General features: G+C 38.9%; 1 protein-coding gene across 2 annotated transcripts in view; it reads right to left on the bottom strand.

Moving 5' to 3' along the window:
• The window catches only part of LOC149774467 (metabotropic glutamate receptor 4-like), a 69,764-nt gene that overhangs the window by 38,533 nt on the left and 16,668 nt on the right, over nucleotides 1-14,563 (bottom strand). The window contains exons 6-7 of one of the 2 annotated variants that reach the window (XM_089945252.1): nucleotides 13,547-13,662; nucleotides 12,165-12,203 (exon numbers count right to left, since the gene is read on the bottom strand). In XM_089945252.1, coding sequence (XP_089801378.1) covers nucleotides 12,165-12,203; nucleotides 13,547-13,662 — 155 coding nt within the window. The remainder of the gene's footprint in view (nucleotides 1-12,164; nucleotides 12,204-13,546; nucleotides 13,663-14,563) is intronic. The other variant, XM_089945253.1, reaches the window with a different exon arrangement.

Raw genomic sequence — 14,563 nt, 5'->3', positions numbered from 1 at the left:
TGACGAATTCGGTTTTGCCTGAACCGCTAGGTCCAGCAATGAGCATGTTAAAGGGATGGCGAAGATACAAAGCCTCCCAACTGGCACGATCTAAGTGTTCGTCGATGACTTTGACAGTAGAGGAAGAGGGAGCAGAGACAGCAGAGGTAGCCATTGTGTGAGAAATGTCACCTGTGACACGAAAAACAAACAAGACAAGAGTTTATATACTTTTTCAGAACACGTTTATTGAATGTTTTTTTTTCAAACATGAATACGAAAGACAAAAATACATAAAAGCCAAAGGCTTAAGTACAAGAATAAAAGGAACATGATAACCATTAACGTGGAATAAAAACAAGTGTCTGTACAACAACAACATGTTTTGGGTAATGTTCTAACCAGTTCTATAGTAGGGGGTAAGGTCACACAAGTGTCCTCCCGAAAGGGTCTTTCAGGCCTGTCCACGACAGTCCTGTCCTGGGTGACGGGTTCTTCTGGTACCGTCACTAACACGGGTTGAAAAGTAACTTTTTTCCTTGAACAACTCTCGTGCATACTGGGCCACTTCTTGGGTCCAAGCCTCAAAACCCCATTCTTTCCAGGCACGGACATCTGTCCAATGGGGATGTAAGTCACAAGCTACACACACATCGTCATACACGTCTTGGGTAGCGAAAAGTTGACGAATCTTTTTTTCCTGTTGAGGTCGAGAAGTATCCAGATGAAACCGCAAGGCTTTGAGCAAAAGGAGTTTTTCGTGAGCATTTAAGGCCATTGAGGTGGTAAGTACTGATCGTAAAGAGTCCACAAAGAATCGGCTGGTAAACGAAATCCCAGAAAACAAGTCACTAAGACACACACCACTTGTCGTCCCAAATTGAATGGATACAGTTCTTGTAATAATCGATGGTAATGATCCGCGGTTTGAATATGGTCATTGAGTTCCTTCCACGGAATCTGTTGGATTACATGCGATAAAAGTCGTGGCATGGCAGCCTGTTTTTATAGTCTCTTTGTTTCGGAAACAATACACGTACTTTCTAGCCAGACATCTTCGTTCTCCAGTAGGGAATCTAAATGTTGCATACTGTAACCGAAACGTCAGACTTCGTTTAGAAGTTTCCTCTTTCGCTAAGTAGATTCCACGTAAAATATGTCTGTAATCCTTTACCTTGTCTTCCTCAATGTGTTGTACTAGGAAAATCTCGAAGTAACCAAAATGATCAACACGTGGATCATCGGGGGCCTGGAAGTATTGAACAAGGTCTGACCACTGAAACAATTTCTGACGAATCAGTTCTCTTATACCATTCAGGTACCAGTGCTTAAAGATCTGGTGACGTAACGGATGCAATTGTTCTTTACGTTTCACTTGTATTTTGACCAGCTCTCGGTAAATGCGTTCTCTCAACTCCACAGGCAAAGCACGAATGTTCTCTTGTAAAGTATCCATGAACAGATTATGGTAAGTTACTTCAATGTCTCGGTCCCACTAAGGGTAAGTAATGACAATTCGGTGACCATCGAGCATGTTCTACGTAGGCCGAATCTTGCGGTTCCCAGTGGTGAAGTGACACATCGCAACTGAAGCACTTGACTTTATCTCCTTCGCCCAAGTAGAAAAATCCGGCTCTGGCTAATTCTTCGAGGGTCGGTCCTCCCAGATACTTAGGCCATTTTCCTTTGAACGATTGAAGACGATTTTCAAAGTCGCAGTATTCCGACAAACGCACAGGAAACGAATATTCGTCTTTCACAGGTTCGTTTCGATGAGGGTTGAGTGACATGGGCAGGAGTTTGCTCAGGGCTGGATGACATCCGTAGGGGGGTAGACGTGAAGGTGAACATTCCCCTTTAAACCCAGTAAAGTGTCCAAGAGGACGAGCGGCATCACTTTCGCATCCCACAGGTTTGACACGCACAGCATCCCTTTCCATGATAGGGGTAGTGACACTAAAGTTCCCATGATGCTTTACGGCATCGCTCAGGTGACAACGTACAGCATCGTACCCATCGCAAGGCTCACAATCGCATTCCACTTCCGAAGCCTCACACTTGAATTGTGCCTTTCTAAACAACTTGTTCTGTGTTTCTCTGAAAGTATTCATCTTGTTCGCTCGGTCTTGGTAGTCACAATGAACTATCGATCTTGCCTAGGGTTCCTTTTTATATACAGACCAATACCGACGTGACCGTACGGCAACGTAAAGTGATTGGGAAGTCTCACTCGCTTCTGGTACACGATTTGATAGACTTTTTCCAAGGGTCGACTGACGATGTGGTGAGTGGGTAAACGTACAATCTTGTTCGGTTGATAGGTGGTCACTTTAAAGTGTTCATCCTCTCCCGATTGCAAGGCTTCTTTCAATACCCAAAAGTTGACCACTCGACTGGTACGATAATTCAGAGTCAGTCCTTTCACTTTGCACGTCGTGTGCACTTCTCCTTGTTTGTCCCGGTATTCGTAGCCGTAATTTTTGGGGCCGCCACTGACGAAACTTAGAATCTTGTCGTCGGGATGCTCGTCTGTCCAGGCTCCTAAACGGTCTCCTTCGATGTCAGGGTGATGTTGAATCGGGTGATGGATGTAAATGCAACTGTCCGTGTCAAAGTACAGGACGCGTTCACCTAACAGTTCTAAAGCTTCGTACAATTTTAAGCGAGCATGAGCTGTCACGTAAGCCGCAATGATGACATTTCCAAAAGGGTCGTCTTGTACAAAGTCCAGATCTTCTTCGTAATTGACCAAGATTAAATTCTCTCGAACGACGTCCACGTGTTTCATGTATTTGGTTTTGTCGTGAATCATCTGGAAGTAGCGGGAAGGTTCTGTCAAATATTCCGTCTTGGGTAAACACGGTCGTTGTGCCATTTTACCCCACAAGCAATTTAACATCACTTTGGCAAACGATCGCCTGCCTTCGTTTTTTTCGATGTGGTCTAAAGAGATGCCTTCTTGTTCGTAGTATTTCTCTTTGAATTTTATTTGGTCTTCGTGAGTGTGACACCAGGAAGGATAGCCGCTGGCTTCTTGTTTCAGTTTCAAAAAGGCATCCACGTAGTCGGCGAAAATGCCTTTCTGACTGGGGTCACCCTTGTGGTATTGTTGTGTCTTGGGAAAGTGGCAAATTTCGTACACTTCTAACAGTTGGTATCCCATGTCCAGAGCTTTGAACAATTCTACGCTGACCCAGGTTCCCGTCAAGGCACGTTCTTCCTGGGTGTGCTGACAAGGCTGGTCTTGGTTGCACGTTTCGGCACAAGTACGGCACAAGGGAAACATCGGTTTGCCTTGACAATGGTGAGGTAAGACGGGATGGTATAGGTTCGTGGGAGGCAAAACTTTACACTTGATCAAGCCTTCGTATTGTCGAATGTTTTTCAGGTCGATGTGTTCCGTCAGCAATTGCGGGTGCCCTGTAGGAAATTGACAATATTTGCACACGTAGGGATACAGCGAACACACGTCCAAGTATTTGATTTCTTCTCCTTTCTCTTCGTCGGCTTGGTACAGCAAACAGGTGGCATTGGTCCTTCCTCCGTACAAACTATCCCTCGGGTTCAACGGGTCCATGAACTGGTAACTTTCCACGAGGCGTTTAAACTCGGGATCGGTTTTCATACGGTGATCGTACTCGTGTTCCCACATTTCCACCACTTGGTATCCTTGCTGTTCTAACTTTAGGCGTCGCTGACAAGTGTCCTGGTACAAGTCTTCCATGGTTCGTTGCAAAAACTGATTTTTAGTGCTACGGTCAGGGTAACAGACGGGACATCCGTGAAATAAGCAACCGTTAAACTCGTACACGATCTTGGGGTTTTCTAAGTCCCAGCCATCGACCGAATACGTTCCGATGGTCTTTTCGCCCCCTCCGTTCCGAGCATGCTGAATCCACTTGTCTTCCTTGTCGCACAAGTAATGTAACCAACGTAGGGCTTTGACCGAGTATTGACGTTTGACAAAGTGGGTCGTTTGAGGGCTGATGACAGCCACGGTGTTTTCAGGCATGAATCGTTGTCGATACACTAAGGAACACGCTTTGGCAATGGTGCAAGCTTCTTTCAAAGGATCGACCCCTCCGTGTTCCATGAACAGTTCTCGAAATTTTCCACAGCAACGTCGTAAAATGTCCACGTCGGAACGACAATACTTTAACATTTCTTCCTGAAAATCGAAAGGGTCCGAGGCGTGAGCCTGGTACCAAGCGTAGAAAGCTTCTCGTTGTTCGGTACGCATGTTGTCGGGGTCGTAATAGTGAGCCTCAGGTAAATGGGGTAGAACGGCGTGTTGATTGGCTTCCGTATTGAAAAAGTGTGGAAAGTACCCTTTAGCCATTTCTGTCATTCCAAACGTTTTAGGCATTCGACTCAAAGGCATGGTCAAATAGCTCATCGAATCTTTAAACTGTACTTGTCCCACTTGCATGAAAATGATTTTGGCTCCGTTCAAAGTCACTTTAGGACGTTCGGTGCCTTGTTCCGTATAGTATCTGAGAAGAAACTGTCCATCGTATCCGGAGAAATTGTGAGCCATCACCGTGGCATGACGATGACAATCTCCGTAACGTTCGATGTCCTCTTGGCTCCACGTCTTGTCGATGGGGTCTAAGACCCATTGGGCAAAATCGGCTAACGTGTTCGGTCCCCGAAAGATTTTTTCACGCCCTCCAGGAATCTTGCTGCAGTGAGGGCAATGACTGAAAATAGGTTCTTGAATGCACTTCTCGCACGCTCGATGAGCCACGCAGAAATTAGGAATGTGAATGCCGGTCTCTTGCATGCATTCGAAATCGAAAAAGATGAAATTGCTTTTCTTCTTGTGACCATCCTCTTTCTCTGGTGGGGGTTGGTATTTTTGCACGTAGCATTGGTGTTCCAAGTCCACGATGTGGTGACAAATGTGACATTTTTTCTTTCCTCGACATACGTGTGCCTTGGCATTATTGGTAAGTATGCCTTGTCCACAGGTAGGGCACAATCTCAGGAGTTGACAAGCACATTTCTTCTGTGAACCTTGCGTCTTCAGATGTTGTTGGTAACAGGTAGGGCTGACAAACGTGCGCAGACAAGTTGAACAAGGCACTGGTCCTTCGCTCAGACAGGGTGAAGAGGCCAAACATCCTGGGCATTTCAATCCACAATGCTTGTGTTGCTCTCGATTATTAAAACCATAATCACATTTCTCACAGTAATAACCGTATCCCAGGAATCCAGTGATACTGGTAATGGTATCGAAATGGTCATCGTGATAATAGACATGAATGTATTTTCCGTCCTTAAAGTCTTGGCCTCGAAACAATAGAGGTCCGCGCACTTCTTGAGGGTACACTTTCAAGGTGTAGCGTGGAGCTAGGACATCTTGCAATTTTTGCATTTCAGGAATGCCACAGGGTGTGTCTTTGGATAGGTCAGCTTGTTGCAACAGGAGTTCTGCTTCGTTTCGTTGTTTGGCTCGGTCCGATTGTCGAATAGTTTTCCAGGCTCTTTTCCATTCTGCCGTATCGTTCTTGTTGGCATAGGTTCGTCCCACCACGATGGCACGGGCTAAACACATCTGGTCATGAGGGTTGTTAATTCGGACGAGACTCTTTTTGGTGTTGCGAAGGTCGTCCACCAATAACATCTTTTGGCGTCCAGTCCCTTGAGGAGGAGAGACGTGGGTCATGTCCAGTGTGGCTTTACCATCGGTGATGTCAAACTGATCATTAGATTGTTGTACGTGTTGAATCTTGTCCATGACTTTGGAAGCAGTCAATTCTGCAGGGGTGCTAAACTCGATCCAAGCAGGGGATTTCAAACCGTCGTGTTGTATGGAAAGTCTCAAGCGATCGTCTTCTTTGGGTTGACATTGTCGCTTGAGTGAAGTGAGCAAAGAATTCCACACCCCAGTGATGAACACTTCTGCTTTCTCTAACGGTACTTCAGCCTTGAAATCTTTAAACTTCACCGTGTATTTGTAAGCCGTGGTTCTAAATTTTCTAGAGGAGCGCTTTTCCGTCTCTCGAATGGAATAGTATTTTTCAGGGTTAACTAAGGGTGGCGAACTTGGTTTAGAGGTTTCAAATTCTGGTTCACTCATGTCCTTTTCAAAATCACTGGCATGAATTTGTGCCAAGATTTCAGCCCTGGTACGAGGCGATAGATCACGTTTCTGCCTCTTACTTTCTTCTTCTTTCTTCTCAAATGAATAGGATCGTTTCATCTTGAGTGCAAAACGTCAAATGACTCAAGTTTAAACACCATAGATTAATTTATAGTCATGGCAGACCAGCGTGTATAAAAGGGTGTGTGTCTTGTCCTTTCGCTATTCATTTCACTCTCATGCCGAGCACAACGATGGAAGAGACTAACCAAATCGAACGTTTCGTCAGAGCTTTGCGAGGGGTCATTAGAAAATTCTCTTCAGATCAGCCCACGGACTACTCTCCTTCCTTTCGAGATAGAAGTCAAGATACTTGCTATATCTGTCAGAAGAAAGGGCATTGGTCTTCAGAGTGTCCAGACCGTCAAAAAAGAAAAAAAACAGGGGCTAAAAAGGACAAAAGTAAAGATACCTGTTATTATTGTAAAGAAAAAGGACATTGGTCTCCAGATTGCCCAAAAAAGAAACAAGAGGAATCAGAAAAAAAGAGGAATTCTTCAGAAGAAGAGAGGGATTCTTCAGAGGAAGAGAGGGATTCTTCAGAGGAAGAAGAGGAAGAAAGAAGACAATTCTATTTACAAGAGGCAAAGAAACAGGAGAAGAAAAGAAGAAGGGAAGAAAATGAGAAGAAAGAAGAGGAAAAGACGGTGAAAAAATTCAGAAAACAGAGAGACTAAACAAGGAGACAGAAAAAGTCAATGAACTTTTAATTAAAGTGTTCTGTTGTGAATTGTGAATTGGATTGTAAAAAATGGAGAAAAGAATAAATTAATTATACAAGGTAAGTGTCTTTGAGTTTTGATTTTAAAATAAGAAGCTACACTCACGCACTCATACACAGACACGTACTATAAGGGTAAAATGGGCTGTTAATTATTTTTTTTTTTGAGTTATTGGCAAATTGAAATTGTATTTCTTTTCGAGAAATGTGGGTGGCCCTGAAAAGGGCCTTTTTATTTCGGTGTAGGGGTGAGTTTAAGCAATCAACTTTAACTGCCTTAAGCCTTTGCCACGGCCAAGGCCTACTTCTGGACTGCGTAATGTTGATGATGATGATTGGGTTGAAATCACTAAGGGTGGTACGGTAGGCTTAGTCACAGGGTTGACGTGTTTAGCTCGGGAAGGTCGTATTCTCTTCGGTCGTAATAAAGAAGTCTGATACATTTGTTTGAGACTTCTTAACTCCGCTAAAATGTCCAACAGTACCGTGACCGTTTGATTTTCACCCTCTTGTTTCTTTGTTGCTACTTCTTCTTGCTGTTGTTGCTGTTGTTTTTTTCTTACCTCTTCTTCTTGCTGCTGTTGCTGTAGGAGAAAAGCTTGTTCCGCTTCCTTTTGTCGTTGTATAAATTTCTCCAATTCTTCTTTCTGTCTCTGTCTAAAATTCTCCACTTGCGGTAATGAAGAAGGTAACGAAGGTTCCGGAACAAATTCTTGCGAGGAGAGAAAATCCACAAAATCCCAATTCACCTCTTCTGAAAGTAAGTTCGGGTTCCCTTGGGCAGTCTCCCCTGTTGGTGCACCCCAATGGATCGTTTTCTGAGTTTCCGTCATGTTGAATCACTGTCGCATAGATTGACTGTACACAAGCGCTAGCGAATCTATATAGACTACGTGACGTGACAGACTGCTCTCTTCGGATTGGATGCGGGCTGACTGAATTTTGTAACGCGTGTTCGGATTGGCGAATGAACTCAATCCGTTTCAATCCTACCTCTACCTATAAATAAGCGCAGTTCAGTGCATTGATTCACCTGTTCTCGTCGCTTCAAGATGTGGACCGATGTGCAGTCTTCTACGCTTGTGTCTTCCATGATGTTCCGGACGGACATGCTCATGTATGTCCGATCCAAGTGGACCGTTGTCCACAGAACAAACACCAGTCTGTGGATACGTAGGATCTACGTCGAAAGACAAGGATGCCTCAAAAGAGTGCTGATTTACGGGCCAACAGTGAGACGCAGCCTAAGGACAAGAAGAAAGACCAATGCGGTGCCCTTTATGTTAATGGAAACATTAACATAAACCCAAAGGCCCTTTTCAGGGCCACGCATATTTCTCGAAAAGAGATAGCCTTTTCAATTGCCTACCCCTTTTTTAAATTTAAATTTAAATTTAAATTTAAAAAAATTTAAAAAAAAAATAAAATCCCATGTTCAATTTCCCTTGACGCTATACAGTCCCACCCTGAGGCTATATCGTCCCACTTTTCTCCATGTTAAATTCCCTTGAGGCTATATGTTCCCACGATTTTTCTCCATGTTAAATTCCCTTTGAGGCTATATGTTCCCACGATTTTTCTCCATGTTAAATTTCCCTTGAGGCTATATGTTCCCAGGGGTGTTTTTAATGCTAATTCCCATTGAGCCTATAGTATCCCACTTCACTACTCATACCTCTTTATTTTCAGACGGTTACAATGAACTGCAGTACCATACCCAGACCTTCTAGCATAACCTCATACAAATTCAGGAAAGAAAAAAAAAACTGAATATCATCAATTAGAGAAATATATCCGTTATCTGAAAGCTGTTTATCGTGAAGTATACAATTCTGAATTGTATCTGTACGCTGTACGATGCTGAATAACGTTATGTGGGTGCAAAGATATCAACATTCAAACATAAGAAAATGGCAATGTTTGAAATAAGGATCTATTCTTGACTATCGTCGTATTGAAGAATTTGTTTCATTTCTTATCGTCATCAATTTCTCAATCCGGTTATAATAGTGGATCATACTTGAATGTTTATTTCAAATGAAAGTCGTGAAACCAACTGGTGGCAAAAGGTTCATTCTTATTTTTTTAAATGCCTTTTGAAATATGAGCACATATATAACAGTTCTTCTAACATATGGCCAAAACAATGGCATTATTCAATAAAATTTAAAAATGATGTGAAATGAATTGGTACATTCGGCATTAATATCGCGATACGATACATATCTGATCCGTAGGTCTGTACGTTACATATTCAATACATACGATATAATAATAATAATAATAATAATAATAATAATAATAATAATAATTTGTCCTGTAATTTAGCCCCATATACCAAAATGCAGTAGAAGTAAATATAATGTGCGTCATGGTTTAAAGAAGTTAAATATGGTATTCATCATGAGTATAGATGTATAATTTCCAATAATCGTTGCATTATTTTATAAAGATGTTATTACCTCTAAATATATTATTCACCATTCGTTTGAGTTATACGAAAAGCCGAATTGAAGTAGCAAGAAAGATTTATTATAATTAATATACTGCTATGATTCATTAGGGATACAAATTTGTCTACAGGTGGAAAGATATGATAAACTTCATTGAAGTATTTCTTTCTTATATCTGATATATATATATATATATATATATATATATATATATATATATATATATATATATATATATATATATATATATATATATATATATATATATATATATATATATATACCCCGAATTGTTACATGTCTGGTACGTAGGTCCCGATATATATAAACCACATATGACGAGCTTCACTTAGTCAATACAATTCAGTATTATCTTTTTTTAAATTAGCTGCATAAATGCAAAGTGAATTTCATTATCGAACTAGCCGTAATATTATTTTTTTTTAGCAGAACATGCATACCATATACAAATAAATCTAGACCAATCAATAAATCATACATTTCAGCAACACGTCAAGTGTCTCTGAAATTAACCAATTCCATAATTATCTTGATTTTTCATATTGTATTGTGAGTAAATGGGTGGCGATACTTTATATCGTATCGGCATGAAAATATCGAAATTTTCGATAACTGTCGCTGTATAATGACACCAAAAATTTGAATGCCGTGTACGTGAAGTCTTTGCTATGTTATGCCATGACTTTCGTTGAGGTGTTATACGTGTATAGTAAACGCAATATTATGGTTTTATTAAAGTTTATCATAAACAAGCATGATATTTGACTTGTAATTAAGGAAAATGCCTTTCGTAGAAAAGTAGAGTATCTCGAATCATTATTGTTAGCTTAAAAGGCGTTGAAGCAGAGTCTGGTAAATACTGGCTAAGCGGGAAATATTGCGTCTTGAAAATAATGCGAGTTTCCAGCTGCGAGGCAATAAAAATACGAATATAAATTAATGCGCCCCCCCCCCCCCCCGCCGCTTTGTGTACATGTACTTGTATACTGCTGAGTTGAAAATGAGATTGTTTGAATCCTATGAAACTTTTAATTGATTCCCAATCAGCAATTGTTGCATGTCATTGAAAAGGACAAAGAGTATTATGATCGTTCTAATTTGATATTGAAATAAGGAGGCAAATAATTAAACTTTGCGAATTTACCAGGATAGCAGTTTTCGCATTATTTTTAACCACGCAATTTCTTCGTTGAACGATGCAGTATAATTATCCATGCAGTTGTTATTAAAGCTATCGGAGGACGAATGTCGAGACTCAGTGTTATGAAACAATCCATTTTCTTTTAAATGTTTGTCAGATACATACAGAAACACACATAATCAGACTGACAAACGAACGTAATAAAGATAAGAAGGTAATGGAAAACAAAACCGACATTTTCATTTTCAATTGTAAATGTTATGTTTTAAGATACGGCTTTCTCCATAACCAGCTTTATAATTGGTTAAAATCTTATGCTGCATAAGTGGTTTCATTATATTAAGAACGATCATTTGAAATGAAATTTTGACATCTGTGAAAAATCAAATCTTTTTGTCTGATTTAATCGTTCACATTTTAGTGACGATATCCAAAACTGAAGTTAATATATAACTTAATCTGGTTTGATCTGACAGTTCACACCAGTAATTTTGTTTAAAAACTGGTAACAAGAAAAAAATCCTTGTCGTAATAATCGTTACCTTCGTAGAACGTTGCGCATTTATGTTATCCTCTTAGGAACAATGTTTTAAATCATTACATGTGGTGTACATTATAACCTTGCATTTATATCTCTGGAATCTTTGGCCTGTGACAACGTTTAACTGATTAGAATAATCCAGTGCTGATATAACATCGTTCAGCTTACTTTAGAAAACATTTTCAGTCGTCTTTCTACTGCAAATCACAATTATTAGTTCCGGTTTAGTACCCTAGAACATAGCCCAAATCTATTTTTAGAGAATATTTTTTCCTTTCCCCTTTTGTTTGTGATAAAAGAGATAGATTTAGGAATTATTGGTGTTGATATAAAGGTAATTGTTTATTCTTTAGAATTTGAGCATGATGGTGTGGTTGTCTGTGTGTATCTCGGCGACAGTGCACAGTGAGTAATGAGGCATTGATGCTGATCCGGAAGTGAAATCTGTGACCCAATGTACGGTGCTATGTTTATTGTCCAGCCTCCCAGACAAAATAATGCTTTGAAGGTAATACAGAATGAGATATGATATGTTTTCATTTGGACACAAAGGAAAGTTCAGTAACAGATGTAGAAAATATATAGTATAATTATTTGTGTTCTGATTCCAGATATACGCTACAAAGGGAGGCCATCGTTTAATGGAAATTACTAGTTACGGCTAATTACGAGACTTGCAAAAAAGCATATAGCAGTTATGCAGCTTGACAGTCATTCCTTTAGTGCGTTGAAATCATAACAGTTCTATCTTTATCTATCTTTACGCCAATATAGATTTTTGGATGATGTCTATGTTATTTAATCATTTATTATTTTTCTTGTGTAATTACTGAAATGTAATATATATGAAAAGGATGGGTACACGCAGAATGCTAAAGAGCTAAAATCATAACTATGCCGTTGTGATGTGTATAAAATCACTGCAACTAAAGCAAAAGTATAAGTGTAACAAAGGCTATGGTATCAAAATAAAAACGTGTCATATTTTCAAAAACAAATAAATACATCTGTTACGTTTAGAATCTTTCACAGAAAATAGACTACACCTGTACAAAGAATTCTTATTCGTAAATTTGCTGCTGGTAATAAATAATTTCTGCTTGTTTATAATTTGTGATTGGCATAATAACAGAGAGCTATAACTTTAATAATAATATTCATACCGTTGGCTCTTCTGGAAGAACCCCTTCTGAAGATTTGAACTGTATTAGAAATAGGTACAATACAGTCAGTGGATTATTATTCAAGTAGTGCCCTTTGTGGGGGGGGGGGATATGAAGAGTTGCTAAACCAAAGAAAGTTATGTCATCCAGTCATCAAGTAAATTAGTGTGATCATTGACACAAAATAAATAATCTTCGCGCATTTTGAAAGAGCCTGATGTATCCTCTCCCCGCCCCCCAACACTGAACTCATTATTGGTACTAACAAACGTTATCGAGTTTCAGGCTAATATTTACCAGGCGTTCTCAGACTCAAAGAATAATCCTGAGTTATATCCAACCATCTGATTAAATATTTATATCGTTGTTGATAAACAGTCAATGTAATGTGAAGTGACAATTTGAAGAAATAAATTCCAGCCCAAACGAACTACTGAACACAACAATGCTACAAATTGATTCTGTTAGATCTTGAGGACGAATGGATAATCTTTCAAGTGACAATATTTTATAGTCCTCTATTTGAGCTCGGGTCACAATTAACATTTTATAAAAATGATAGAAAAAAAAAACAAACAAAGCATTATCTAATGGAAAATAACATTCTAGAAAGGTCTTAATGTTTATAAAATAAAATATTACTTATTATTAGAAAGTCTGTTTCTAAACTTATAACATATAACCTGGACCATATCAGGTACACCAGGTAAATTGTAGGGGAATTCTAATATATTAAAACCATATCCAAATTAACATAATGCTTCAATTAATAATGAACCTGATATTAAACCCATACACACTGAGAATATTTTAGCTATTTGTTTACATAATAAATTAAAAAATTCAATAATTGAGGTCAAGTAGAAAACAAACTTGATTTTGGACAATGCTAAGTCCAAAATACAATACTATATTACAATAGCATATAATGAAATTAAACAAAATTTTAAAACTAACAAACAATGCAAATTAAATGTACATAACAGTACATACACACACACACACCCACACACACACCCATACATACATACATACATACATACTACATACATACATACATACATACATACATACATACATACATACTACATACATACATACATACACACATACATACATACATACATACATACATACATACATACATACATACATGCATCAATACCATACCATACTCTTCCCCACCCCCTTAGCATCTTGAAAATTTAATTATCATTCATAAATATGGGAAGAATTTAACGATTTATCCTTTAGGTGGCACATTTAGGAGCAGGGATAATTTTGTTCAAACGTTCATTGTTTCTGAAAATGGGTGCGGCGATTTCCCAGGTCTGATGCTCAGGGCAATGAAGTGTACCATAGCTACATATATTGTTTATTACCTTTAGATTTTGCCAATGATTGTTCTGTACAGTCCTTCGACAATAACGAACAGTTAAACATCTGCTCCCAGTACTCTTTGAACCAGCTGTTATCTTTGTTGTTGTCTGGTGTTAAGCTATAAATGAAAAGGTAAATATAATTAACCTGTTTATACGGGTCACTAAGCAGACGAGAAATAACGGGCGTTTGTAAGCCGATTACCCCTTTATAATGATAAAATGATAACCCATTTGTATGCACCGTCGGCGAGGCGAATGCTGTACATATATAGCGTGCAATCGATTCGTAAAGCTTCATGGCTGTACATATATAACGTGTAATTGATTTTAAAGCTTTAGGACTTAACGAATCCTTTGAAATATGAAGGTTCATTAATTGCAAATAGTTATGCAAATCATAAAGAGTTTGTACTTATGTATATATAAATGGAAGTAACAGGCCAAAATTAGTAATCATTTATGCATATGCATAAATGGGGATTACAATGAAAACTTGGCATCTATCTATCTATCTATCTATCTATCTATAAGCGGGGTTTACAGAACAATGTCTCTTTCTATTAATAATACAGAAGTTATCACCATAGCAGACCTAACCGTGTATACATTTCACATATACAATAAGGCCTGACTGCACATATCACATATTCAATAAGGCCTGACTGTACATATCACATATACAATAAGGCCTGGTTGTATATTTCACATTAACAATAAGGCCTGACTGTACATATCACATATACAATAAGGCCTGACCGTACATATCACATATGCAATAAGGCCTGACTGTACATTTCGCATATATAGTAAGGCCTGGTTATGCATACATTTAACATACAGAACTAGAACAAGAAAATAACATAAATAAATTGGTCTCAATGGATATCTCGATGGACACCTACCCATTAAACCAATCTTAGACAAATTCCATCCAAGTGGAAACTAATTATTATTATTATTATTATTATTATTACTAGCACTAGTAGTAGCATTAATAGTAGTGGGCATGGGAATAAT

This window comes from Sinohyriopsis cumingii, unplaced genomic scaffold, assembly GCF_028554795.1.
Source record: "Sinohyriopsis cumingii isolate HCF-2022 unplaced genomic scaffold, ASM2855479v2 utg000229l, whole genome shotgun sequence".
In the NCBI taxonomy this organism is placed as follows: domain Eukaryota; kingdom Metazoa; phylum Mollusca; class Bivalvia; order Unionida; family Unionidae; genus Sinohyriopsis; species Sinohyriopsis cumingii.
The sequence above is the reverse complement of the archived record's forward strand: the minus strand, read 5'-3'. Positions and strand labels throughout refer to the sequence as shown.